The sequence below is a fragment of the Durio zibethinus genome, chromosome 6 (genome assembly GCF_047325235.1).
Source record: "Durio zibethinus cultivar Kanyao isolate XHJ-2024 chromosome 6, ASM4732523v1, whole genome shotgun sequence".
Lineage (NCBI taxonomy): Eukaryota > Viridiplantae > Streptophyta > Magnoliopsida > Malvales > Malvaceae > Durio > Durio zibethinus.
The window spans coordinates 30,788,323-30,813,965 of record NC_143167.1 but is presented as its reverse complement, the minus strand read 5'-3'; the positions used below and the strand labels follow the sequence as shown (position 1 = coordinate 30,813,965).

The 25,643-nt window shown below is 33.9% G+C and overlaps 4 protein-coding genes across 8 annotated transcripts; 2 read left to right on the top strand and 2 right to left on the bottom strand.

Annotated features, from left to right (window-relative positions):
- The first annotated feature begins 5,061 nt into the window (after window positions 1-5,061).
- LOC111284640 (uncharacterized) lies at window positions 5,062-8,077 on the top strand. The gene is made up of 4 exons (XM_022873429.2): window positions 5,062-5,537; window positions 5,642-5,797; window positions 6,490-6,951; window positions 7,073-8,077. Exons 1-4 carry the CDS (start codon window positions 5,208-5,210, stop codon window positions 7,925-7,927), a joined length of 1,803 nt encoding a protein of 600 aa, XP_022729164.2. The 5' UTR covers window positions 5,062-5,207; the 3' UTR covers window positions 7,928-8,077.
- A 24-nt stretch (window positions 8,078-8,101) lies between these two features.
- LOC111284641 (uncharacterized) lies at window positions 8,102-11,643 on the bottom strand. Of its 4 annotated transcripts, none has more exons than XM_089762836.1 (4): window positions 11,084-11,643; window positions 10,674-10,788; window positions 9,580-10,493; window positions 8,102-8,698 (listed from the first exon to the last, which is right to left on the bottom strand). In XM_089762836.1, the coding sequence occupies exons 1-3, from the start codon at window positions 11,522-11,524 to the stop codon at window positions 9,610-9,612; spliced, it is 1,440 nt and encodes a 479-aa protein (XP_089618962.1). In that variant the 5' UTR covers window positions 11,525-11,643; the 3' UTR covers window positions 8,102-8,698; window positions 9,580-9,609. The 4 variants fall into 4 exon arrangements, with proteins under 4 accessions (XP_089618962.1, XP_089618963.1, XP_022729165.2 ...); XM_089762837.1 differs by having other exon boundaries at window positions 8,102-8,693; XM_022873430.2 differs by lacking the exon at window positions 8,102-8,698 and having other exon boundaries at window positions 9,329-10,493; window positions 11,084-11,198; window positions 11,298-11,643.
- Window positions 11,644-16,126: 4,483 nt separating this feature from the next.
- LOC111286025 (Core-2/I-branching beta-1,6-N-acetylglucosaminyltransferase family protein) lies at window positions 16,127-17,828 on the top strand. Its single transcript, XM_022875789.2, has one exon. It carries the CDS (start codon window positions 16,404-16,406, stop codon window positions 17,535-17,537), a length of 1,134 nt encoding a protein of 377 aa, XP_022731524.2. The 5' UTR covers window positions 16,127-16,403; the 3' UTR covers window positions 17,538-17,828.
- Window positions 17,829-21,100: 3,272 nt separating this feature from the next.
- Window positions 21,101-23,932, bottom strand: LOC111285346 (putative clathrin assembly protein At2g25430). 2 transcript variants are annotated; one of them, XM_022874753.2, is made up of 2 exons: window positions 23,587-23,932; window positions 21,101-23,478 (listed from the first exon to the last, which is right to left on the bottom strand). In XM_022874753.2, the coding sequence occupies exon 2, from the start codon at window positions 23,376-23,378 to the stop codon at window positions 21,429-21,431; it is 1,950 nt and encodes a 649-aa protein (XP_022730488.1). In that variant the 5' UTR covers window positions 23,379-23,478; window positions 23,587-23,932; the 3' UTR covers window positions 21,101-21,428. The 2 variants fall into 2 exon arrangements, with proteins under 2 accessions (XP_022730488.1, XP_022730489.1); XM_022874754.2 differs by having other exon boundaries at window positions 21,101-23,429.
- Between the last annotated feature and the right edge of the window lie 1,711 nt (window positions 23,933-25,643).

The window sequence follows — 25,643 nt, the reverse complement described above, 5'->3', positions numbered from 1 at the left end:
TAATTATATTTGTAGATTCTAAAATTTCTACTAACAATAAATGTGATAATTTTTATAAATATATAGACATACAACAACTAAAATAGCATAATTTGTATTCTGACTGATTTATTGAGACTTGGAAAAGTTTTTTTTTTTTTTTTTTCACATTTTCAGTTTCGTTTCTGAAATTGACTCACACTGATAGGGAGAGCAAAGCAGAAACAGATGTATCAGCTCCCCATTAATGATGAAGTATACAAGCATGTGGGAGGGAATATAACATCTATGAAGCATTCAGATTTCAGAGAGCTTTTGGTTCCACTAAACTTATTATTTTAAGCTCAAAGTTGTCATCACCGGACAACCATAGATGTTGTAGTATATATTTAACTGCCACTATGTTGATTATCATGTTAAATCATGGGATTCCTTTATTGTCGAGCTGTCAAACACTCTGTATGGGCCGGTTGCCCATAAATTTTGATAATGTTTTTTTTTTATAAAAATTGATAATGTTAAGGATTAGTTAATTTGATAGCATCGATAAGGATGGTAATGGGTCGAGTTGGAATAGGTTTTTATTTATCTTAAACTTGATTTGATTTTACATTTGTCAAATTCGAACTCGATTCGATTTAAAATTTTTTATTTTTTTAATATTCAAATCCAAACTTGATATGATATTATATAAATCGTATCCGATTTGATTCGATCTGAAATTAATAAAATATTATTTTTAAATATAAATATTTAAATATATAAATTTATAAATATATATAAATAAAAACTTAATTTAAAATTTTTTTTTATATAATATCAGATCAAGTTTATTTAAAATTTGAATCCGACCCGATCTCAACCTTTTCATTAGCATTATCCAACTCGATCTGAAACTCAAATTTCAAAAAAAAAATATTGACTCTATAAAGTTGGATCGGATCGAAACCCGTCGAATATGAGCTAGGTTGTCTACCCTAAACATAGCAGAGATGTTGCATCCTTCGTTATTCAACTTTTAATATATATATATATATATATATTTATTTAAAATATTTATATTTAATGTATTATCAAACGTTAATATATAAATTTTATATATCATTAATAAATTAAATAATATCAAATCATTCATCTTATTAATGGATTTTTAAGAAATAATAAATTTTTGTATATTTATTTTAAAAATTATTATTTATTCATTAGTAAGATAATATTACCTAATTCATTAACAGTGAATGTATACAATAATTTTCTTAATTTGTTTAGGGCGTTAGGCAGCCTGCCAAAGTCAATGCAAAGCAGCTTGCCACCAATGGAGATTTTCCATAATTTACTAAGCAAGAGACATGTAACATAATAACCATGATCATCTCGATCAATCGAGCCACACGGCAAATAAACAGCATTTCCTGGGTTTCCCACATGGGAATCGCTTTTGCTCATGATTTCATGGATCTCCCACAGCTGTCTAGTCCTCTTACCAATCTTTTGTTACAATTTTTTAGATTTAGTTTTCTTGAATTTGGTTTTTTAACCTGCATGGGTTTTATCTCTTGCAAAGTTTAAGGTTAAAATGCAAGTGTTAAATTTACATGCATTCTCTTTCAAGCAAGCATCCCACATATATGTGGGATGCTTGCTTGAAAATAAAAAAAAATTACCATGTCAATTTTTTTTCTTGAATTACATTTTTATCCAATTTCTCATCATATTTTGAGTCCAACAACCACATAATAATAAAAGCCATATTAACTAGTCGAGCATCTATAAAATATTGGATTTGGAAATTGTTTATATAGACATGCAAATCTTTGACAACTCCTCTTGCCCCAAGATAGTATTACAATCAAATGGTTTTTGAAAACTGGAGAATATTGTAAACACGTGAATAACCTTTCTTTAACACTACCATGAAATCCTTCTAGAATCTGATCAAATTAAGCTATTTTAACAACTTCATCATATATTTATTCTACAATTAATATAGATCGATGCATAATTAATCATTTGAATATTAATTATTTTAAATAAACTCTTTGAGACTTGATTGAACAAAGGGGTCCCTCATAAAGATAGCAATGGTTGAGATGAGATGAATTTTTATTGATATTGAATTCGATATGATTTTATATAATAAATATCGAAAATAACTTGATTCAATATTAAAATATTATTTTATATATATATATATATATGATTCGATTTGATTTATATATAAATAAAATAGTAACAAATCTAATTTGAGTTAAATTTAATAAAAAAATTTAATATAAAATATTATTTTTAAAATATAAATATAAAATTAAATAAATATAAAAAATATATGAATATAAAATTAAATAAATAAACTCGCCTTGATCTGACATTGATTAAAAAAAATCAACCCAAAACTTTATTTTAAAAAATCGATCCTATAAAATCAGGCCAAGTTAGAATTCGATAGATTTAAATGAAATTATTTAGATGAATTTTTTTATTAAAAATAATTAAATCTAAATTAAAATAGAAAATCTAAATCCATAAACTAAAAGATTTTATATTGTACAAAATTTGAAAAAATTTTAAACAATTTTGATATATTTTTTAAATAAGTAATTTTACTAAAAAATTTGACTAAATTTTTATCATTTAATAAATACTAATTAAATTTGAATTATAAATAATATTTTTAAAATATTTTTTACATATTATTAATTTTTTCATTAAATTAATTCGACATATTGCTTAACAGAGATGTCATTATAGTAAGTACCATAGTTTTCCCTTTTTTTCTTTCATAATTGGGGTTTGCTTTGGACTTCAGTAACATAAAAATTCTATGCCTCCCTTCCTCAAGAAACATCGTTCCATTCAAATATAATTGCATCAGTCATACTCGTGTCAAAATGACCTCATTTCTTAATCTAGAACATTAATGTTTTTCAAATTAACAATCCCGACCACCAAGATAATTAAAAAATAATAATAATAACAATATGAAGATGTTGAGGAAGAGCTTTTAGGTCATCAGCACAACTACTTTAATAAAGATATGTTAATTCCTGCTGATATAATATTTGGAGAAAAAAAAAAGTTTATAAAATATGCAGAGAGAGGTAGAACTGAAAGAGCCAAAGGTCATAGCTTCGGGATTTAACTGAGGAAGGTGGGCTGATGGAGATTTTTTTACTTGGCTTGAAAGAAAGATTTTATCCTTGGATGACAACCTTTTCAAATTATAATGGAAGTGTTTGAAAAAAAAATTGTGCCAGTTTTCGCATAATAAAATATGCATTAGGTAATTATCTTAATTGATAAACCTTTCAAGTTTCAACTTTCATCAAAGAGGTTGAAATTCTTGTTGAATTTCGTGAATCAAGTATTTATAGTTAAATAATAGTTGATATTATTTTAAAATTTATTGCGATGACTAAAGTAATTTGATCAATAATAATTTTAAATTAACATTTTTTGATGTAATAATACAAATTATCAATGATTTTTTATTACTATATTTAATATATATGGCATAAAAAAAAAGATAATTAAGTATAAAATATTTTTTTTTATAGAAGAAAGAAACAATTTTAATTTTATTGAATGAAAAATTTATGAAATAGCAATTAGTCAATAAATAAAAAAATAAAAGCATAAACCAATTTTGATTTTTGTGCATATAATATAACAATTGCGGTCGAAAGTGGCCATCAGGATGTTGCATTTGGAACTTGGTGTGAAGTCGGTGAGAAATGTTGTATAGTTTAATTTGCAAGTTGGTCCCCATATCCCCCACGTTTTACGTTTTTTTGGTATATATAACTGTAGCAAGGACGGAATGAGAGAATCGTTTTCCGTTTTCAAGTTGAAAGTAATCAAGTAGTGTTTTCTTTTTGCTTTCAGCCCATTTAGATTCCATATTGGGCCTAATCCCCTTGATGGACGGAAAAAGGAGGTGGTGTTAACTAAGCTCGATCAAGTGGGTAAAGCTAGGGCCCATTAATCCATAATAGACATTGTGCAATCAAGCCCAGTTTGAAGCCGATTGTCAAGTTTTGCGGTGTGGCTCAAGGATAGGACAACCACTCAACCCGACTCATGTTGAGAGGAATGATTTTCACAACTCTAATCTCCAAACTAGGCTCTTGTAAACTAGATCAGTTTTACCGCAATGGACGGATGGCTTTTTTTTTTTTTTTTTTTCTTTTGAATCGAACGAACAATTAAAGTTACTTTATTTTTAAGGAAAGAGTAAGCCGTCGTTTCACGAGAAGATTTATGAATTCTTTAAAATTTTTTAGATTTATAAATTATTTATCAATAAATAATTATAAAAATTTGAATTTAAATATTTTACATTCAAATTTTAAATTTTAATTACTTACGTTCAAATGATTATTTTATTATAAGTTATTATTGAACAATAAATTTTAAAAGTAATTAAAAAGTGACTCTAAACTCAAAATATGTTCCTTTACAAGAAAAAGATAAAGAGATACAATTAGATTGCATGATTAATTGATTATAGAATTAAGTATCGTTACCTTAAAGTAGATTAATTAAATTCACGTAAATTATAAAAAATTTAAGATAGGTCCTAAAATTTAGCCCAACAATAAAAGGAGAAACCGGCAAACGGCCCATCCCAACCAAAATTGAAGCAGGTGGATGATGGGTTGTCAATAGTTGTCACCTTTTTTTGTGGGGCCGGAACCAATAGTTGTGACTTTAGTATCAGTTGTGAAAAGCTGAAAGCAATGTTTTCAGGCACGTGCATCGCACGCAAACCAGGAGTTGAACTTCCCAAGTTACTTTCCTTAAAAGCTGAGGACCTATGCACACGCGTTTTAATTAGTCCACAAAATAATTTCCACCAAACCAAAAAACTGCAAACGGATATGTTTCCGTTGGTTTCACCTACGCGTAACTCACGTGTCGGATTAGTTGTCCGCGTTGACGTGGCAGTACCCCACAGGCTATCAACTCCGTGTCATAAATAAATCCAATCCAAACACGCCACGTAAGTTCAAAAACTAGATCGCGACGATTGCACGCGATTTCCCGCTCATAATAACATACACGGATGTCCTTTCTCGGCCATTTGCTTCGCTGTCTCCGCAACTTGAAAGACCCAAATTTAGAACGAGTCTGAGTTTCAGCATTCTGGTCTCACTGTTTTTTCTTATCTGCTAAGGTATCTGTTTGATTCTTTTATCTAAAAATTTTGGGGGAAACAAGAAGAATAAAAGATGAAGTGGCTGCCGAGGTCTCCAATGAAGAGGTTACATGTGAAGGTGAAACATTTGAAGCTTGAAGGGCTAAGCAGAAATGAGGAAGAAGATGAAGGAGTTAATAAGAAAATGGTGTTGGTTGAAATGGTATGGAAAGGACCCAAGTCTGGGTTGGTTCCGTTTTATAAATCATCTTCAAGTCATAAAAGGAATCGTAGCAGTCAGAGAATTTTGGGAAATGGTAAGTCAATTGAATGGGATGATGAATTTGACAGGTTATGCGATTTTTCAGTTGCTTCCATAGATCGTGCTTCTGGTTCTTGGGATGTTTTGTTCAATGTCTTACATGTAAGTAATTACTAAACCCCATATGTATCTTCTTTTTAATTCATTGCAAGGTTGGAAAAATAACCCTTTTTCGGTATTGATTTTTGTGTGGAATATAAATTCAGGGAAAGAAATGTGAAAAAAAGAGTAAATTGAGAGTGGTCGGGAAAGTTTCGTTGGATTTGGCAGAGCTGGTTTCGGAAATGGAATGTTCTGAGATTGAAAGAAAGCTTCCGATCACGTTGAACATTGATGGTGTGGTCATTGAAGTTACTCTTGTGGTAAGTTTCATTGTTCAACAATTACTCTCTTTTCGTTCTTCTTCATTATCTCTCTTCCAAAGCTGGTATTACTCTTATGATATGGAGCACAAAAAAAGGCGAAAAACCTCTGGATTAACCAAAGTTTTTTCCAACTCATTCTGCAATGGCTCCTCTCTGTTTCAAATATTTCATTCCATAGTCCACACTTTTTTTGTCAAGACCTAGACAAAGCTTTGAACATTTCATGTTAGTTTATTTAATGTAGAATATTAGAATTATTTAAACCTTAGGGGAATTTGAATTTCTGACTTGGTCATAGTGCTGAGCAATGAGCAAATGCTTAAAAATGGAATCATTATCGAACTTACCCAAGCTGTTTCTATCTTAATTGAGTTTTTTGTTTTCTTTTCTTTGGGTAAATTAAGGTTTTTCATTTTACCTTTTTTAGTTCTTATGTTAATGTTATGTTATAACAGAAAAAGGAAAAAAAAATCCAAATTATAGCCCTTTTTTTTTAGATAATTGAGTTTCTTCTATCCAAGAAGACAGAGAGATGGGCCTGCTATAAAGATTCAAATGACAGCTTTATATTACCAATATAGTAGCAAATATCCAATCAAATGATTATAATTAAAAATTTTAACATTTTCCTTATGTTTTCTTCTGAATTCTGCTTGACTTTTTCAAATGGCACTTTTATTTTTGTAAAGATTTTAGTGAGCTTTGCCGAGGTCAGAGGTCCTCCAGACATGGCAGGAGGTGTCCAAAACTCAACCGAGTCAAACAAGGAAGATGGGTTGTTTAAAATGGTGAAGGAGTTAACACGCCACAATAAGAAAAAGAACAGCTGTCAAAAGGATCAACTAAATTCCTGTGAGTCGGACGAGTCACTCGTATTTGACTCAGATGGCTTGCATGGGAATGCGTCCACCACATGTGGAAGTAGCAGCAGCGAGCTGAGTTTAGGACCTGAGTTGGAATCGTCCCAAAGTTTGGAAACTCAGTTGGAACCGACCCAGAACCACATGGGAAGGCTGTTCTCATGGAAGAAAAGACGGTTGAGTTTTAGATCGTCGAGGAAGAAAACAGAGTCGTTGATTAAAAAGACTAGTGAAAGTAATGAATTTGATGCTTGCCAACACCCTCAGAGCTGTTCTGTCGTTGAATCCCAGGTTGGTTTTGTCTTGTCTGATTGATTGGGGTTCCACTTTGCAAACCAATTCCTCCATTTTAAAAATTTTGATTTAGAGGGGAAGCTAATTTTATGTTGTTTTTACCTTGTACCTTTTCCAGGATGGAAATTGCTGGGAACTGAAAGAATTAGTCAGTAGAGATGGAGAAGCAAGGCTGAACGCTAATGTGTTCTTTGCTTCGTTTGACCAACGAAGTGAGCGAGCCGCTGGGGAAAGTGCCTGCACGGCATTGGTCGCAGTTGTTGCCCATTGGCTCCATTCAAACCAGGACTTAATGCCAACGAGACTTGATTTTGATAGCCTCATAACCAAAGGTTCATTAGAATGGCGTAAACTTTGTGACAACATAGATTATACCAATTCCTTCCCTGATAAACATTTTGATCTGGAGACTGTTTTGCAAGCTGATCTCAGACCTATAACAGTCTTGCAAGACAAATCTTTTACTGGGTTTTTTAGCCCTGAAAAGTTTGAGTGTTTAAAGGGTGCCATGTCTTTTGATGAGATATGGAATGAAATCAGTAATAGCAACACAAATGATTATAATCAGCCGAGGGTTTACATAGTCAGCTGGAACGATCATTTCTTTGTGTTGAAAGTTGAATCAAACGCGTATTACATCATTGATTCTTTGGGTGAGCGGCTATTTGAAGGGTGTAACCAGGCATACATGTTGAAATTCGATGAGTCGAGTTTGATGTATGGGAACGTGGCAAGAGAAGAGCCAGGCGATTCACAGAGGAAGGAGGAAAGTGAAGAAGAAATCATTTGCAATGGGAAAGCGTGTTGCAAAGAGTATATTAAGAGATTTCTCGCCGCTATACCAGTTGGGGAGCTTGAGGAGGAAGAGAAAAAGGGCACAGCTTCTACATTCTCTCTTCACCAGCGACTGCAGATTGATTTTCATTATAGCTCCTCTTCCTTGACCTCCCCCTACTCTTTCCTCTGCAACTGACTTCCTTTTGTAAAGCAAAAGAGTGCTTCCGACTTGGATAGATAAATTTTACACTAGTTTCGTTTTAATTATTGTTCATATACTCTCCAAAGTGGATCCTTTTGCCCAAGCAAGAAAACTTTTATTCCACAAATATAAGTTTTTTTACCACTGACTGAATTCGATTATGTTCTAGCTCGTTCGATTAAATGATATCACAAATAATGCAGCAAATTATGAAGCTGTCGCCCCCTATCAATAGCTTAGCTTTCTTTCATACCGTACTTTCCAACTTAGAATTGGTTCAATTTTGCTCCCATTAATGTACTATGCTCCATCATATATAAGGGAGCCAGATGCATCAGTCTTCTTAATTAGCTGTTGCCACCCCAATCTCCAACAAATAAAGAGGCAGAGCAGGGAAATAAAATAGCACTTTCCATTGATGTGAGTCTCAATCGTGTACAACAACAGCATGTGAACTCCCAGCAAATCCACTAGCTAATGAAAGGAACTTCGATCATTCTTGGACTCAATCTCCAACATAGTGATTACTCAGATTAATCTTATATCAACATTCCCCTCATGAAAAGCAAAAGGTGGACAAATTGCTACATACGCCCACTTCCCTGTCCTTTTTTTTTTCGTTATCTTCTCGATATCAACCTTGAAAGATGCCTGATGTTCCCAATTGGAGACTCACATAGACGAAGCAATAAGAGTCGGTCATTTTTACTCAGATGCCAAGAACCTTTGAACCTCCATCCATACTTTTGAAGATCTCTCCCTAAACTTTTTAAAGATAAAGGTACATAATCAGAAAGGTTCTTATTCTCCATCACAATCAAAGTTGAAACTTGAAACAAAGAAAGATTAGAATCTGACCCCACCATTGGCAGCCAGTACAAAACCTCCAGAAACACTAGCCGCAAGTCCACCATTCATACAAAGAAAAAAGCACTCCTCGGTCATACATTAATGATTTCTACCTTCCTAATTAGACCAAGTATATAGGGCCCACATAACAGCCATCAAGTACATCGACTCCAAAAAAATACTGGTTAGATCTTGTAAAGAGACCTTTGTCCCCTACGCATACAAACAAACACTTTTTTCTTCAAATTTGCATTTATTAGCTTCTGCCCTACTGCTTAATCCAACCAATCATACAAGTTGTCCACTGGTTCGATAACTTGTCCATTGATGAGATTATTTCTGGTAATGGATAAGTTCGGGTGCATAGAGAAAAGAACCACTTTTCCTCACGGATAATATAATGTCCATGTGTCACAACCACAACTATGCACAACTGATCATACAAAAAGCCTGTGGCTAAGCTTGCCTATATTCCTATGCTTTTCTACTTTTTACTGTTTGTAAGGGTGTTTTTATCAATAAAAAGCATGGAGCAAACAGAGGGAATAGCGTATCAAAAGTGACTATGATAGGGTTATAAGTTCTACAAGCAGCAACATGTAAGACAACATTCTTAATAGATGGCGGATCAAGAGTCTGTTCTGTCAGTTTGTTGGTGATTGCCTCATCTAACTGAAACCCACTAAAATATTTACACCTCAAATTCTTGCAACATTTTAACACACTGCTCATTAACACGACTATAACCACAAAAAGATAGCAAAAAAACTAAAAGAGCATCAGCAGCACATACTCACCAAGGCAACGCCAATGGTCTAAAGGGCAGTCTAGTATCCTGCACTTTTCATTCTTCCAGTTAAATGGCTGTAAGGAAGCTTGGGCGTAAAACAAATTTGATGATCTACTGGTGGACCATAAATAGTCTTTCGCTTTCTTATTGTTGCATCTGCATTCATATATTCACCTTCAACACTCCATTCGTTTGAAGATGAGTTCAAGGGGTCATCTCTGTTGCTCCTAGGAAAGGAAGATAAACCTTTATCAATTGGTGGTGTCAGATCACTGGACTTGTTCCACTCTAGAAAGGTAGAACTAGTGTCCTCAATTTCCTTAGGCCAACTGTTTCCAACACTCGGGCAAGGTGTTGAAAGAGGGCCCAACCGCAGCGATAGATCACAGGCAATTTCATGTGGGCTGTTAGAAGTATTTCTGACATCCATTTGGTTCATCTTATTTGAAGGGTCCACATCAGGAGCGAAGAGGTTATGAACGACACCCATCTTAGGAGGCTCTACAGTGTTAGAAATCGACTTAGGGAAGATTCCAAAACCATGCCGCAGTTCTTCAACTTTAAGGTGGTTTCCATAGAAAAGAGGATAAACTGAATACAACTTAGGAGGATACCTCTTTACAGGTAAGTATTGGTTATTACTAGGAAAAGGACCATTCTCAGATGCGAAAGGAAACTTGTTAGTAGTGCAGTTACTGTTTTGAGCAATGTGTTTCTGAGATTCGTAGCCCATATGAGTCACATTCTTGGTTGTGGGATTTATGAAGCCGGCAAAACTAGCCATGCAGTGTGAGTTAGTTGTGAGATTTCCTTGAGTAGTGTTCTCTGCCTCTTGAGTGCCCGGGTTTAGGTAACAACCTGGAGTACAATTGCGTTGGCTCCTCAAAGTTCTTCTTGCTGTGCAGCCCAAATTGAGAGCAGCTAACCAACAATCAAATAGATAAATCACATCTCAGATAATATGAAAGGTACATTTGAAGCGAGTGCTCTTAATAATTAAGCCAGAAATTATCCCAGAAGCAAGAAAGACCCAATTCTAAATATGCATATTTGGCTTCAAATTCAAACAGAGGAAAATTAAGCACAAAATTGAAAGGGTACCTTCAATACAAGGTTGAAGAAATTGTCCAGTTTCGGTACTCTCATCGCGTCTAATGATTGTGTTAATGGCATCATTTGTTCGATCCCAGAGGGTTTTGAGGTCCATGTACTCGGCCTATGCAATAATTGGAATGCAAAATATGAGCTTGACAGATCAACAAAACCAATCCCAACCCACCCCTGAAGAAGAAGAAGAAGAAGAAGAAGAGAATACTACTAAGAACCAACAAGTTTACTTAGTTTCCCAAATAAACAAAAAACAGGCAGGTGCCAAATTATGAACGTTTTATCTCAATCAATTAAAAAACAACAGAAAATATCATGATCAAGGTTTGTTCTTTTCATTTAAAACTTAATATTGCATAGCAGAGGAGGATAAGCAGATAGTGGCTAAACGAGAAAAATTTTACCTCGGAATTGGCTTTGGAATACATAATTTCTTCTGCTTTTAAGACGACAACAGGGAGCTTCTCTTGCCATTCTTTGTTCTTCTTAGTTGCAGAGGTATGAATCTCATTTACAACTCTAAAGAAAATCAAATACATAAACAAAAAACTAGTGAAAAATCTACTGAGTAGAAATACATTTACATGAAAGAAATACAAAGTAAGAGTGGGGACGGACCTGAAAATTTCTTGAATGAGAGAACCTCTCATGGGTTGGTGTCTATCACTGTGCCAAGCTCTTCTCTCACAGACATAAGGTCTTGGACCTGGTCTAGGCATCTTCAATGATTCTTTGAGTGAAGAAAAAAAGAGGAGAGAAAAGGCTTTTTGTTTCTTCAAAGAGAAACAAAGGCCAGGCTCTATAGAAACTTGGGGGTTGCTTATGCTTTTGGTTTTCCTTTTCATACACTGACCAAACAAAATGCAGTACTGTACCAAGCAAAATGTAAGCAGTGAAAAAGACAGAGAATTAAAAAAAAAAAAAAAATAGAATGAGAGGTAGAGGAGACAACAGTTTGGCTAACCTAAGATTCAATTGATTTTTTTAAATGTTATATAATATTATAAAAATATAAAGTTTGAACTGAAGTTTTATTCAATACAAATTAATTAAATTAAATTTTATTAATTTAATTTATTAATTTTAAATTTTTATATATATATATATATTTTTTTTATAAAAAATTTGAGATAAATAAATTATTTAATTTTTAGATCAAAATAAGATATATTATATCTGATAATTTAAAATAAATAATTATAAATTATGTATTCGAAATAATTTCAATAAATAATTATTAATAAAATTCGAATCAAATATCTTTTTATAAAAAAAAAAATTTTAATCTATTGAATCAATTATTTATTGATATAATATTATTTTAATATATTAAGTGAATTTTGATATAAATTTATTATTTTGATTTTATAAAAATTTAAAATATATATTAAAATATGTTTAATTTAATTTTTTATTTTTATTTTTAATTTAAAATTTGATTTAAATTTAATATATATTTAATATGATTTATATAAAATAAAAATAAACCAATTCAATTTAAATTCAATATTATAATTTTAAATTTTTTTTTTTTTCTCACCGTTTATTGGTCTGGGGACTTTCTTTTCTGTCACAAACTCAATAATTTCAAAGGGTTTCTGATGAGTTGGCCGTGTCCATTGTCCCCCACTCATCCACATGCCTGCTTCCCCTAGCCCCAAGAGTCTCTCTCTCTTTTTTAATCTATTGTTTTCTTTTGGCTACTTTTTACTGTATCTTCCTGTCCGGACCATACATACATGCTAGAGGTAGGGGCAGTAGATTGATAATGTCACTGTCTGTGTTATCTAGGGAACCCTTGCCTCTTACTCCTCAGTCCTCCCTCTGTCAAAACCTGTCAACATTTTTGGATAAACTTTTACATTTGATTATTTATTTATTCGTATAATATAAAATATTATATTTTATATTAAAATTTATATAAATATACAAATATATTTATATAAATTTATATATAATAATTATTAAAATTTTTAATTATATTATTTTTAATGTTTTTTTTTTTACATGGTGTCATCATATTTTAGATTAACATGTCTCACAATTCACACGCCCTTGGCACCAAGAAATGGTGAGACCTGGAGCCATATTTAACCTGCTGTCAAGCTCTGAAGACAAGCCTGCCTATAATATGATGATTGCCAAAAAAGGAAAAATCACGTCTATAAGGTAATGGAAGTTAGATGCGCAGGGTGGGTAAAGCATCAAAACATGCAGGTCAGCTGGTGAAAATCTTTTAAAGAAACTTTAAATTCATTTATTACGAGCACCCACCATTCACAAAAACATTCTTATGTGCTTTTCTGCAGCTAACCAAAACTCTCAATTGGAGTGTTAATATTAAATAAAGGGACTAATTGAAAGGCACCGTAGCCATCAACAATTTGTCTTCCATCACCAAATTCACCACTTCTACTCTTTCTTTTTTGGTTCATTCATAATTGGTTTCATGGCAGTATGGTAGAGAAGCTCTCCTGAAACTATAAACTTGTTGGGTACGTGAAGTGGTGTGACTTTCAACAACACAAGCATTTCTATCCATCACTGAGTCCAAATGTTAGCCAGTCCCTTTTTTTTTGGGCCAAGAAAGACCCCATTGGATATGGGTGGGTTGGTTGGGTTACTATGCTACCCACAAGCCGACAGCCCTTGTTCTTCATTTTTCTTTTCTGTTAAAGAGTATTTGATATCAGATAATTCGTTTTAAAATTACAGTGATTTATAGTCAATAATTATATTATTTTATTTTATAGTAATTTAAAAAATTTACATGATAATGATTTTAAATAATTAGGGTGATAAGATTATTATTCCAAGGAGTAATTTGATTTTCAATCTAAAAGATCAAAAAGTTTTATCATCATAAGAAAATAAATTTCAATATTATTTTTTAAATAATTTACTCTCATAAAAAAATAAATTAACATTATTCAAGAAACTGATCACTAAAAATTTTAAAAAGGTTTTATGTTATAAATTTGTATTCATTATAAAAAATATATATAATAAATCTTTTTAAAAATTATTTTTATCAAAATTGATTTATACTTTGTAATTTTTTATAAAATATAGTTGAACTATTTTATAATTTGTTTATTTAATAAGTATTAAATATTTTTATGATTTTTTTGAAAATTTTGTACTATATAATTTTTTTCATATAATACCAGTTAAAGTGATTTAAAAATACTAATAATTTATAATATTGTATCAAACATGATAATTTGATACCATTAAAAATCAAATTATTTTTTTGATTTTACTATCATAATAATTAAATCATCACGATAATCTTAAAAATAACACCAAACATTTCACCTAACTTAAGGTTATAAACAACCTTGTATGTATTAAAAACAGCCATATATGTAGTAGCTGTATTGCCATTTCTATATGTTGCACCTATGCTGTGAAATGTGAATAATGACGCAAGCATGTAGTATAAATCCCAAAATGTACAACTTTATAAATGAAATTTACAGCTACCTGTCATATTCAAATATAAATGTGTACCCAAAACAGCCGTGTATGTTTTTGTAAAATACTCCACAACTTATAAATGTGTACCCAAAAAAAGAAAATAAAACTTAGAAATGTAGGCCCACTTTGCTTGCATCCAGCCACCTTTAAATCCCCGTCAAGTTCCAAGTATCTATCTAACATTAATTTATGCGCGAAGAAATTTAAACCACCGATTTTTATTTTAATACGATATAAATTTTTATTTAATTTTTAAATTATTGTAGTTTATTAGATTTGATATTTAAATTAAAAAATTTTATGATCATATATCTAAATTATATTTTCACGTGTTAATTTGTTCCAACTGTTAATATTATTAATTCTAAATGTTTACGTAATATAAATATTTAATAAAACATTGATACGTGTTAAAAAAATTCAATTAATGTTATATCATCAATATTATATCAACATTAAAATAAAATTTTTAAATAAATATAAAAAAGTCCTAAAAAATCAATATATATATAATTCTTAATAAAAATGAGCTAAGGAAATATTTTTTATTGAAGAAATTCACACTAACAAAGCTTAGATGAAGATAAAACCTGAAGTGCTAAATTACCTTTTAAGTGTTTAAACAACTGCATTAATGGAAGCATCATTTAACAGAACAACCTCTGTAACTTTGATAGTTGCAACAGTCCCTAAATTAAAAAAAAAAAAAACTTTTTTTTTTTAACAAAGAAGCGTAATAATTGTGAAGAAAGTTAAAAACAAACTTGAAATTCTCTTTTAAAAGAATAATGATCCAAAATCTGGTTTTATAAAAACGCATAGAGAAAAGGCTTTCGTTTTCCTAGGCAACAGATATAGCAATTATCATAAAATAAATTTCAAGATCAAATTGGACATGGAACAATACCCATAGCTTCTATGAATTGAAAATTATTCGATGGCAAACCAATTGTTGCTGCTGCCTGAGCATATTTTTTCATCTTTTTGTTAGGATTTGCACTAAAAATTTGGACACTCATTATTCTTAGCATATAGTGTTTGAAATTAAAGCTTGCGTCAATGCTAATCTCCAGTATCTTTTTAGCTTATTTCTCTTAGTTTTCAAAAAATCTGTGACTTGTAACCTATAATATTGAATTCTTGACATATAACAAAAGAAGTTATAACTCATAACACATTCTATACAAAAAAAAAAAAAAAAAAAAAACCACATCCCTTAAAAGGGGAACTACAAAATACCAACCAAACAAAAAAAAAGTTTTAACATTGAAATTGAGATTTAAGTTTGGATGTTTAGGATGGTTTTTAGACTAAATTTTTGGAAAGTATAAGAGCTTTGAGGAGAGAAACAACATAATAAAAAATGAGTGCCATCGGAAAAGTGAGATTCGATAAAAAAAAATTTTTGGTCAAATCTAGGCTTCTATGAGTTTAAAAAAAAAAAAAATTAAAACTAAAACGTAAAAGAAGAGGTTGGAAAGAATCCATAGCTGACATCTGAGTTTAAATTGATACTAGTGAAAGGCAACCAACGATGGTGGATGGCGGCCAACAAGGTGGCGAGCCACTGTTTATGGGTTTGAGAATGGTCGGTGTTCTTGAAAATTGAAAGTGTTTGAAATTTTTTTAGAAAAAATGTTTTAAATGAATTGAAAAAAAAAAAACTTATGTTTTATAAAATTTTTTTAAACTTTTTAGATTTTTTTTGAAATTTTTTTTAATACCGACATAAAATTAATGATGTGTCATTAATTAAAATTTTTTAATATATATCAAATTTTTATTAAATATTTATATTATATCAACGTTAAAAATTAATGATGTTAACGATTGAGATAAATTAATTTAAATACTTGATTAAAAATTTTTTTAATTAAATATCAAATATAATAAGCTACTATAATTTATGGGTCAAATAAGATATTATCCCTTTATGTAAAAAACCATGCCTCAAAATAAAAGGGAAATTTTCACACTAAAATACCACAAAAGGCAAGTTTGTTCTTGCCTTAAGGATTTACATTTACAGCACCAGAAAATCATGCGTGGATTATTTTGCGCCGTCGATTTAGCATACCATAAAAATTGATTTCTAAAAAACCTTCCCCTAATATCAAAACGCCAAATCCCACTTTTTCTCTCTCTAAATGTCGCTCTCTAGACTTATTTTTTTGCTCTTTCTCTATCTCTGACTCAGTGTAACAAAGTCACTCTCTTCCACTCAACAGAGAAAAAGAAAAAACCATGCTGTCCCCAACCCCACTCTCTCTTTTGTGTGCTTTACTCCTCTGCTTGCCTTTAGCCGTTATTATTACTATCACTTCTCCGACAACCACCACAACCACCACTGTCTCCGACGGTTCCCAACCCAACCCAGTTCCAGATTCAGTCCCTGCAGCCAAAACCCACCAAAGATTCTCCTTTAAACCACCGTCTTTACTACTAGAAGATGACAAGTCACTCCTCCGAGTCGCTTCCCGAGTTAACTCCAAAACCCCTCCTGGTTCTCCTAAAAAGATTGCATTTTTATTCCTTACTGTAACGCCTCTTCCTTTGGCTCCCCTTTGGGAGCTTTATTTCAACCAAACCCCTAAAAACCTCTTCAATATTTATGTCCATGCCGACCCGACTTACCCTTATGAATCGCCGTTTTCAGGCGTGTTCGCTCACCGAGTCATCCCTTCAAAACCCGCTCTCCGATTCACCCCTACTCTCATCTCTGCGGCGCGGCGGTTGTTGGCTCACGCGCTGCTGCATGATCGTTCAAATTACATGTTTGCCCTTTTGTCTGCTTCTTGTATACCCATTCATTCTTTTAACTTCACTTACAAAACCCTAACTCGGTCCAAAAAAAGTTTCATCGAGATTCTGAACAACGAGATTGGGAGTTACGACAGGTGGGCAGCGCGTGGACCGGATGCGATGTTACCGGAGGTTAAGTTGGAAGATTTTAGGATTGGGTCCCAGTTTTGGTGCCTGACACGTAAGCACGCGAGGCTTGTTGTTGGTGACCAGTTGATTTGGGCAAAGTTCAATCAACCGTGCGTGGTTTGGGACACTTGTTACCCGGAAGAAAATTACTTTCCTACCCTCGTGCACATGCGAGATCAACGTGGCATTGTGCCAGCCACTCTGACTCACGTGGACTGGAATGGCAGCTTCGACGGTCACCCGCGCAAGTACACGGCGTCGGAGGTGGGGCGCCAGTTGATCGTGCAGCTAAGAAAGAATAAGCCTAGATATGGTGACGATGGAACCAACGACTCCGATTGTTCCGTGACGCAACGGCGTGACCCGTTCTTGTTCGCTCGAAAGTTCTCCCCGGATTCAATCCAGCCGTTGTTGAGTATAGCAAGTGATGTCATATTCAAGGATTGATGGGATTTTTGTGTGTGCGGTCGTATCGTGTGAATGGGCTTGTTGTAAATTTTCTTTTTTCTTTTTACAGTCAAACATATTAAAAGGGAAAGCTGGGAAAGAACCCAGTGATTTTGTTTGTATCAATGTCTGCCTTTTTATTCGCGCCTATGTCTTGAGTGAACTCAGTCTGAGTTTCCCGATTTGCGAAAACAGACCTTTTTTTTTTTTGACGATTTTAATGTTAAAAAAATATATTTAAAAAACAAATACCATCAATAAAGGTTAATCCAAAATAGCAAATACTAAGCAGTAGTATGTAATTTATGATGTGCCAAACAGGGTGTTGGGATTTGGTGGAAACGAGGCTGAATTTACGGAGCCACAGCGATTTCTTTGGGGACGGGGGTGTTGGTAATCTTATCCATTTAATATTTCAAATAGTGACACGCGCCAGTACATCTGCAGCGATTTAACATTTTCATCAGCGATGTTGATTTGCTTCGCCAGGTTTTCAGATTTGACTGATTTTCAGGGGTAGTTATTTGTGACACGTGTTGACACACACGTGTGACTTAGTTATGAAATATAAATTTAGGGAGTATTTGGTTGTCATCGTACTTTTAATCCAAATCAGTTTTGCAACACTGTATTCATGCAAACAATAAAAAGTAAACACAGTACACAGTGTTGCAAAAGCTCTGAATTAGTGAATCGTAAGATTCATTAAATAACATCATAGTAACAAAGAACCTTAGGAAATTCGGTTCTTCTTTGTCCGATTGTTGACTGTTGGCACTTTGGTACTTGGTAATAAGCATGTCTAAGGAATATGAAAGTTTGAAACCACATTTTGTAAAAAGATGAGAGGATTGCTGTTTTCTTTAGATTTGCTGATTAATGTCTCTGCTGCTTCTGCTGCTGAAGAAGCAAAAGCACCTTTACTTTCTAGCTTATTAATTATTACTTCATGGTAGCAAGTTATCACCAAAAGCAATTGTCTGCTCAGCCAATCCACAATCTTCATCGTCCTTTTGGACCCTGTTTGTTGTACACGTCTTTTTTTTTTTTTTGACACCAAAAGAAGCATGAACATATTTTTAATTTGTATCCATTTTCATGCTTTCCAGGCCCATTTTTTTCTAAATAAAGCCCAACTACAGAATGGATTACAGGCTCTCTTTTCACACTCAGTAGCAGTCCCATTACCACAGTTCCACCTTTGGATTTGAAAGTCCAATACATTGGGCTCCGCTGTTAAAAGACGAAATGGAAAAACAACATAAAACTCTGGTGCTTCTCCATTTAAACTCCCATTACATTGCTTCTTTTTCTTTTTTTAGCAAATTTATCTCTTTGATTCAAGCGACTAGGACTTGGAGGAGCAGGGTAATAGGTTTAAAATGCTAACATCAAGCCAGACTTTTTTTTTGGGCCAGAATATCAAGCAAGACTTGAAGTAATCGAATATTTATTTCTTCACGATTCCTTTCTCTTTTAAGTAGGATTCAACCCATTCCCTAAATAAAGATGATCAAGCAAGCCCTGAAAATTAATCGGTCTAAATTTTTGGTCACACACCATCGTAAGATCTACAATAAAATTCCAAACCTGCCCAACATGTAAGTTTCGGTTGAGGGCTGAAAAGGGCCACGTGGCTGATGAACATCAGAGTTATTCATGGATCGAATGGTCCATCTAAAATTCACAAGACTAGCCATGTTCAATAATGGCTGAGATAACAATACAACTTTTGACCAAAAATCCAGCCTAGCGCAAATTAGTACTCAGATTTATTATTTGTATTTAAATAACAAATTAATTCAAAACATAAACAGAAAAATAAAAAAAGATTGGTAGTGGGACAGATCACCTGTCCTTAGTCCCAAAGGACCCACACACAACTGCTGCTGAGTTGACTTCTCAGTGCCTTGTTAGGACAGGTACTTGTAAATTAGTAGGTGATCCGTCATGGCTTTACTACCCAACCAATTGCTTTCAAATTTCAACATTTTTTTTCACCACCAGAAACCCAGGCTGCTATTAAAAAAACCGAGGGCATTTCTCTTAAACCATTCCCCAGCTCTTGAAAAAATCTTGCCCCTGACCACAGTTGCCAGGCTGCCCCTTTGGACTATACAATTCATGCATGAAATTAATATGACGAGCTATCCAAAAGAGAAAAACCCACCCAGTAAAAAGCACCTCAGATGCCATTATAAAAGTGTTTTAAAGTAAGCAGCTGTATCATTACTTAACAAAAGGAAAACGATAAAGATGCCATGAATGGTGATTGTGGTTCTATTCCAAAGCTTGCGGACGAGAATATGAAATAGAAAAACGTGGGTCATGGACTCGGTTCCCTGGGCGGTTATTTTCTACCGAATTCCAAACAAGACAACAGAGGTCTTTTTCAAAGCTATCAACATCATGATTCTTGATCTGAACTAAATATCTGATTCATGTCCGTTAGCTCGGCGAATGTTTGATTATGTTTTAATCTTATTCGCTTGATTTTTAAAAAGCTCATCTCAATCATGGAGCAGCTTGGACACAGCGGGGCCACCAAAATTCTGTCTGGACCACCATTTAGTTCCGGATTCCGATTCTCCTCCAGGCTCAAACAAAGAAAAGAATCTGCTTTCTTCTCTGTCAATGGGGCTTAAGAGGGCATAGGCATCCAATGCTTCCCTTTCTCCAAGAGTTCCTGCAGCTCCTGAGCCAGCAAATCTAAGGAGTTGCAGTAAAAGGGTATGTTCCAGGTAAAACCAAGTCCTTTCTCGGATGACTCCAGCATCCTTAATCAGCTGGAAAAAACTGAACTCTAGTGTCCTTGTCAATATATCATTTGGGGGCCGGGGGTGTTAATTTCAATTGATTTTTGACATCGAGGGCTCCAATCTGCATCAGACTAGACCACATCGATTTTTTTCTTTATTTTTGATTAGGCCTACCTCAATTATACTCTAAATATCAACTCAATTATTGTTATGACGACAATTTTCTAGGTTTTTCACCAGGTTACTAATAGAAAATATCAGACTCAATTTCTACCGTCAATTACCAGATCTATCCTCACATGTATAAATTTTATGTCAATCCCAATTTCTATTCAATCAATCTGGATGTTTATGTCGCCTAAGTTTAAACAATACTTATTAAATAGAGCATCCATCTGAATTAGAAAATAGGAGCATTGAACTCAAAGCAACCGATATGGTCAGCTATCTCATCAGTCAACCTAACATAATGAATTCCACCAGCATAGCTTGTCATGTAAATGAAATTAGAAGAAACATCAAAACCGAGCAGTATTACAGCATACTAATTTTAAGGAAAACCCCTCTTCAAATATGAATATAGATTCCACAAATATGAGCAGTGATCTCAAATAGCTGCCAAGATAAACAAATCAGGCATTTTGATTGAGAAGCTTAAATGCCTAAACCTAACTTTTTTGTCACTTCACCAACTAAATTGAAATCACTGGCAGACCTAAGCAGCGTGAGATGTTAAAAGTTGACATAATAATCTGCAAATGGTGACGAGAGAATAAAATTTTTTGGAAAATCAACCCCGACTAATTGCAACAACTACAGTCATTTTAATAGTCTTTAAGGAAAGGATCACACGATAAACATAAGAATGCCAACAAAATTCTAATATTACAAAGCACAAAGAGACATCACAATCAGATCATGAATCTCCCAGCATAAAAAATCCCCACAATCAGTATTAGAAAGCATTTGAGCTCAAGTCTTCTCTCTCCCCTCTCCTCCCCACTTTGGTGCACAAATTGCAGGAACAACATCATATAATCTCAATAGAAACGAAAAGAAAAAAGGGAAAGAAAACAAGAAAAGAAAATACAACAGATAGGCAAACAAAAGTCGTCTTTTATTTGAAGGAAAATCAGTAAGGAGTGTAGTAATACCCGGCTGGTGGCCCCATTCCATTGACTGGTGGCATTCCGTAAGGCATGATTGGCATAGGTCCAGGTCCATAGTATCCAGGATTGCTAATCTTTGCCAAACTAGCTTGGCCTTGCATCCCATCCCTTGCATATTGCTGCCATACTTGCTGTTCCTGGACAAGCAAATGTTGTTTCTTCTCCATGTCAGCCATTTGTACATACGAAGGAGGAGCAATGCTCAAAGATGCAGCAAATGGGTCCTGATTGACATTTTGAACTGTTCCATCTGGTGCAGGAAGAGCTAAAACTGGAGTTTTCCCTGGCCCTGGCAATGCCACGCTACTGGCACTCCCCCCACTCAACCGGGCAGTGCTAACATGCTGCCTTACCATTCCTTGATCGTACATGCCATTCAACAATAATGGATCGAGCCCACCACCCAAAGCTGCCTTTTGCCTTGACAAATTACTAGCTGACTCAACCAAAGCCAATTCCCAATCTGCCTTCCCCGGCTCAGCAGCTGGGGTTTGCCAAGCAGACGTCACCTCAGGCTGCCCATTTGAAGGAAAAGCTTCCCATGATCCATTACCATTATTAGCTGGAGGACCATTAAATAAAGCCAAAGCCAATTTGTTTCCCTGGTCATCAGCTGTGATAGCATCATCCCTCAAATTCACTAAATCCTCTTGTGGTTCTGGGGGTTTAACAGGCTCAGGCTCTGGTGGTGGTGGGGGCGTGTAATTCTCTGGAGGAGGTAGCGCCTTTATTTCATTCATATCTGGTTCAGGCTCTTCCTCTTTAGGTGGAGGAGGAAGCTCCTTCCTCTCTGGGCTCTTTGGCCTCTTAGCTCTATCCCTCACAAACTCCTCCAATGTCTCCAACAACTTACCCGTAATCCTCTGCACCTCAGGATACTCTGATGATCTAGCCACACCCATCTCCTTACACCACTTATAAAATGCAATCAACTCATCAATCTGCTTTGCTGCACTTGCATATGCATCAAATGCCTTAACACAATCCGGGTACTCCATATCAAAAAACCGATCAAGCAAGACAGCCAAAACCTCACAAATATCAGCATATAACTGAAAACTCTCTTTCACAACAGGATACAATGCAATCAAGATCATCCTACTATTCTTCGCCAATCCTGTAGGCCTACAAGACAAGAAACGATCTAACAACCTCTGCAGGTGATCCATCTTCCCAAAAATTCTCTCGGGCTTCATTTCCCTCAATGGGGTCACTGCTTTCTTCTCCTCTCTTCCATCTCTCCCCATTGCCTCACTCATATCACCATAGGACCTCGTTCTCCTAGTCATCCCGTAGTTTCCATATCCATTATCACCCCTGGAATCCCCATAATCATACTCGTATGGCCTTGGTGGCGGTGACCGGAAATTGTCTCTTCCACCGTATCTATCATCACCATTTCCATGACTACTCCCCCCAGCGCCACTGCCGCCACCACTTTTCCTATCGAAAAGCGTCAATTCAAGTCTTTGATCCAAATACATAGCATAAGTTCTTACAAAAGCCGAGTGATCCCAAGAACTTGAGTGAGCCTCATCTCTAAAATCCGACATATTCAACAACCTCGTACCTCTCCTCGTAGCATACAAGATCTCTTCTTGAAACACCGGATCTCCATCATTCATCAGCCTGTGAACAAGCATCAATGCTTTGAGTGCCACGATCCAGTCACGTGTCTTCCCTAGCCGTTTCGACACCGCCGACACGCACGCGTGAACATACCCTCTCGAGTAGGAGGTCAAATTCAGGATTTCTCGAATGTATTTCTGGTCAGCAGGGTCATCGTCGTGGCTCGTCGCTTTCACGATTGCTACCTCGAGGTCCGGGGCCATGTTGCTTGCTACCTTCGCTATTCCGATGCTCGTTTGGTCTTTAACAGCCCCAATCGCCTTTCGAATCGTGCTCGGTGCCATCTCGAACGTTTGATTTCAACCAAAATCACCTCCTTTTTTATTTTTTTTAAACTGATCTAACAGTATAGTCACTTTAAATGTTCAACTCCAAAGTAGAAATCTAACACATTTAATTAACGAACTCTAATTAAGATTAACTAAATCGTTCATGAAGTCCAAAAGTAAACGAGGAAAAAGAATAAAAAAAAAAACATTTTCTTCCACTTACACTCTAGATCTGCGGCGTAAGACGGCGAAGAAACAGAAGCTTTGCCGGTCAGTCAAAACAGTGTTTGATCCGTTTAACTTCTTTCAGCGAAAAAAGACCAATTTAGCAACAAAACGGCGACGTTGTCTAGATTCTTTCTCTTCTCTGTGTAAGAAGAAAAGTGGAGTAGAGGACGGAGCAGGTGGAGGAGGAGGAAATAAAGAAAAGGTGGATTAGGTCCCTCTACGTGGAGAGATCAGGGCCGTTGGATTGGATGTAATGAAAGAGATCTGGTAAGAGGCAGCTATTTCTGCGGAGGTGTAGGAAGGGGAAGGGCGTGCGCTTGTTGTCCGAAAGGAACCATGCCATCCATGCTATGAACTTGCATTGGAGTAAAAAGAGAGAGAGAGAGAGATATTGGGTTTTGATTAGATGCTTTGCGGTGCATTATTTAACTTTGGCAATACCGTACGGTTTAAGGTGATACCGACATTTTTTGAAAATAAAATTACTAAAATAGTAAATCAGTTTTATTATTATTATTATTATTTTTTACGATTTGTTGGTAGTGTGTCGCGATTCGTATGGTGGTACGTTGGATTTGAACATAACTTTTTAAATTATATTTTTGTTTTGGAATGCGTTCCTAATTTAATTAAAAACAACAACTAATTAAAATCAGAAAATATAAAATATATAAATATATAAATGATATATTTGATATATAAATTTATGAATAGAATAGAATAGAATGATATAAGATTAAATTATATAATATTATTTTATTTTTATATTTGATGTCATAAGAATTAAGAATATGATATGATGATTTTTATTTTACATTATGTTTGTTTTGTGTAAGATTAAGAGAATGATAAAATAGTTTTTTAGTTAAAATTATTATTTTTTAAAGTAATAATAATTTAAATATAAAATAAATAATTTAAATGCATTTATTATCTAATGTCATAAAATTAAAAATAATTTTTTTCTTTAAAAGAGGATTAAATTTTTTTATATAAAAAAAATAATTAATCTTCTTTAACTGTAATTTTTTTTATATATACATCAAATATAAAATAGAATGATATCCATCCTATTTTATTCTTAATCCCATGCCCATACAATATTTCTATAAAACTATATTTTCATTGTTTAGCTGGGGGCATCGAGTTTGTTCGAAATGTAAAGATTTATGTGGAGTTTGTAGCTGTGGTCAACGAAATTTTACGGCTGATACTAAAAGAGTCTAATAATCAACTTTTTCTTTTTCTTTTTCTTTTTTTTCCTTTTGGTGATGTCCAAGGGTAGACCAGGAGTTTAAAACTCTAGAGTGTAGACTGAGTTATAATTATGACTAAATTTCATCATTTTTATCTGGAAGTCAAATTTTGATCAGGACAAATGAAGAAAAAAAAGAAAAAAGAGAAAGCTTGTCATCATAGAATAAGGTGGCCTCTAGAACAGGAAATTGTGGGTTGACGTCCCGGTCTTCGGTTTGTATTTTGCTGGTTGACTACTTGGTTATTGGCAAAGAGAAAGAGAGAGAGTAATCTATATGCATTTGTGGGTTCTGTTCAGAATTGTAAAGAAATCGATTATACAGTTATACGAAAACCAAAAATGGGTGCATCAGAAATTACTAAGAACAAAACTTTCCAATGAAGAAAGTAGTTCAGTTTACCATCGCTTGAAGTAATCATTGTCTTTGGCCCTTGTGTCCTCCATTAATATGAACAAAACTTTCCAATAAAGATCATCCCAATATGGATCTAAACAATAATTTGATTTCAATTTCTCTTTTAATTTCTACTATTTTTTATGAATCTGATAGGTTTCTTTTATTAACAGAAACTTGTTTGTGTCAGGCTATACCAAGAGAAAAACAACAGTATACAAAACAAAGGAGTGAAAATAGAAAAAGCTTCTATACAGAAAGTGGATGTTTCTGGTTAAAGCCTTTAGTAAAAGCAAAAATAATTTAAAGGAACAATGATGTTAAAGTGAAAGCGTCCCAAATCTTTGATTTAATGATTAAAATGTTCTTAAAAGAATATATTATTTTTTTTATAAACTAT

Coding starts and splice junctions, on each gene's coding strand:
- LOC111284640 (XM_022873429.2), top strand. CDS start 5,208: ATGAAGTGGCTGCCGAGGTCTCCAATGAAGAGGTTACATGTGAAGGTG. Junction 5,538..5,641: donor TTTTGTTCAATGTCTTACAT/GTAAGTAATTAC, acceptor ATATAAATTCAG/GGAAAGAAATGTGAAAAAAA. Junction 6,952..7,072: donor GTTCTGTCGTTGAATCCCAG/GTTGGTTTTGTC, acceptor TACCTTTTCCAG/GATGGAAATTGCTGGGAACT.
- LOC111284641 (XM_089762836.1), bottom strand. CDS start 11,524: ATGAAAAGGAAAACCAAAAGCATAAGCAACCCCCAAGTTTCTATAGAG. Junction 10,789..11,083: donor ATTCCAAAGCCAATTCCGAG/GTAAAATTTTTC, acceptor ATTATTGCATAG/GCCGAGTACATGGACCTCAA. Junction 10,494..10,673: donor TCTTCAACCTTGTATTGAAG/GTACCCTTTCAA, acceptor ATTGTTGGTTAG/CTGCTCTCAATTTGGGCTGC.
- LOC111286025 (XM_022875789.2), top strand. CDS start 16,404: ATGCTGTCCCCAACCCCACTCTCTCTTTTGTGTGCTTTACTCCTCTGC.
- LOC111285346 (XM_022874753.2), bottom strand. CDS start 23,378: ATGGCACCGAGCACGATTCGAAAGGCGATTGGGGCTGTTAAAGACCAA.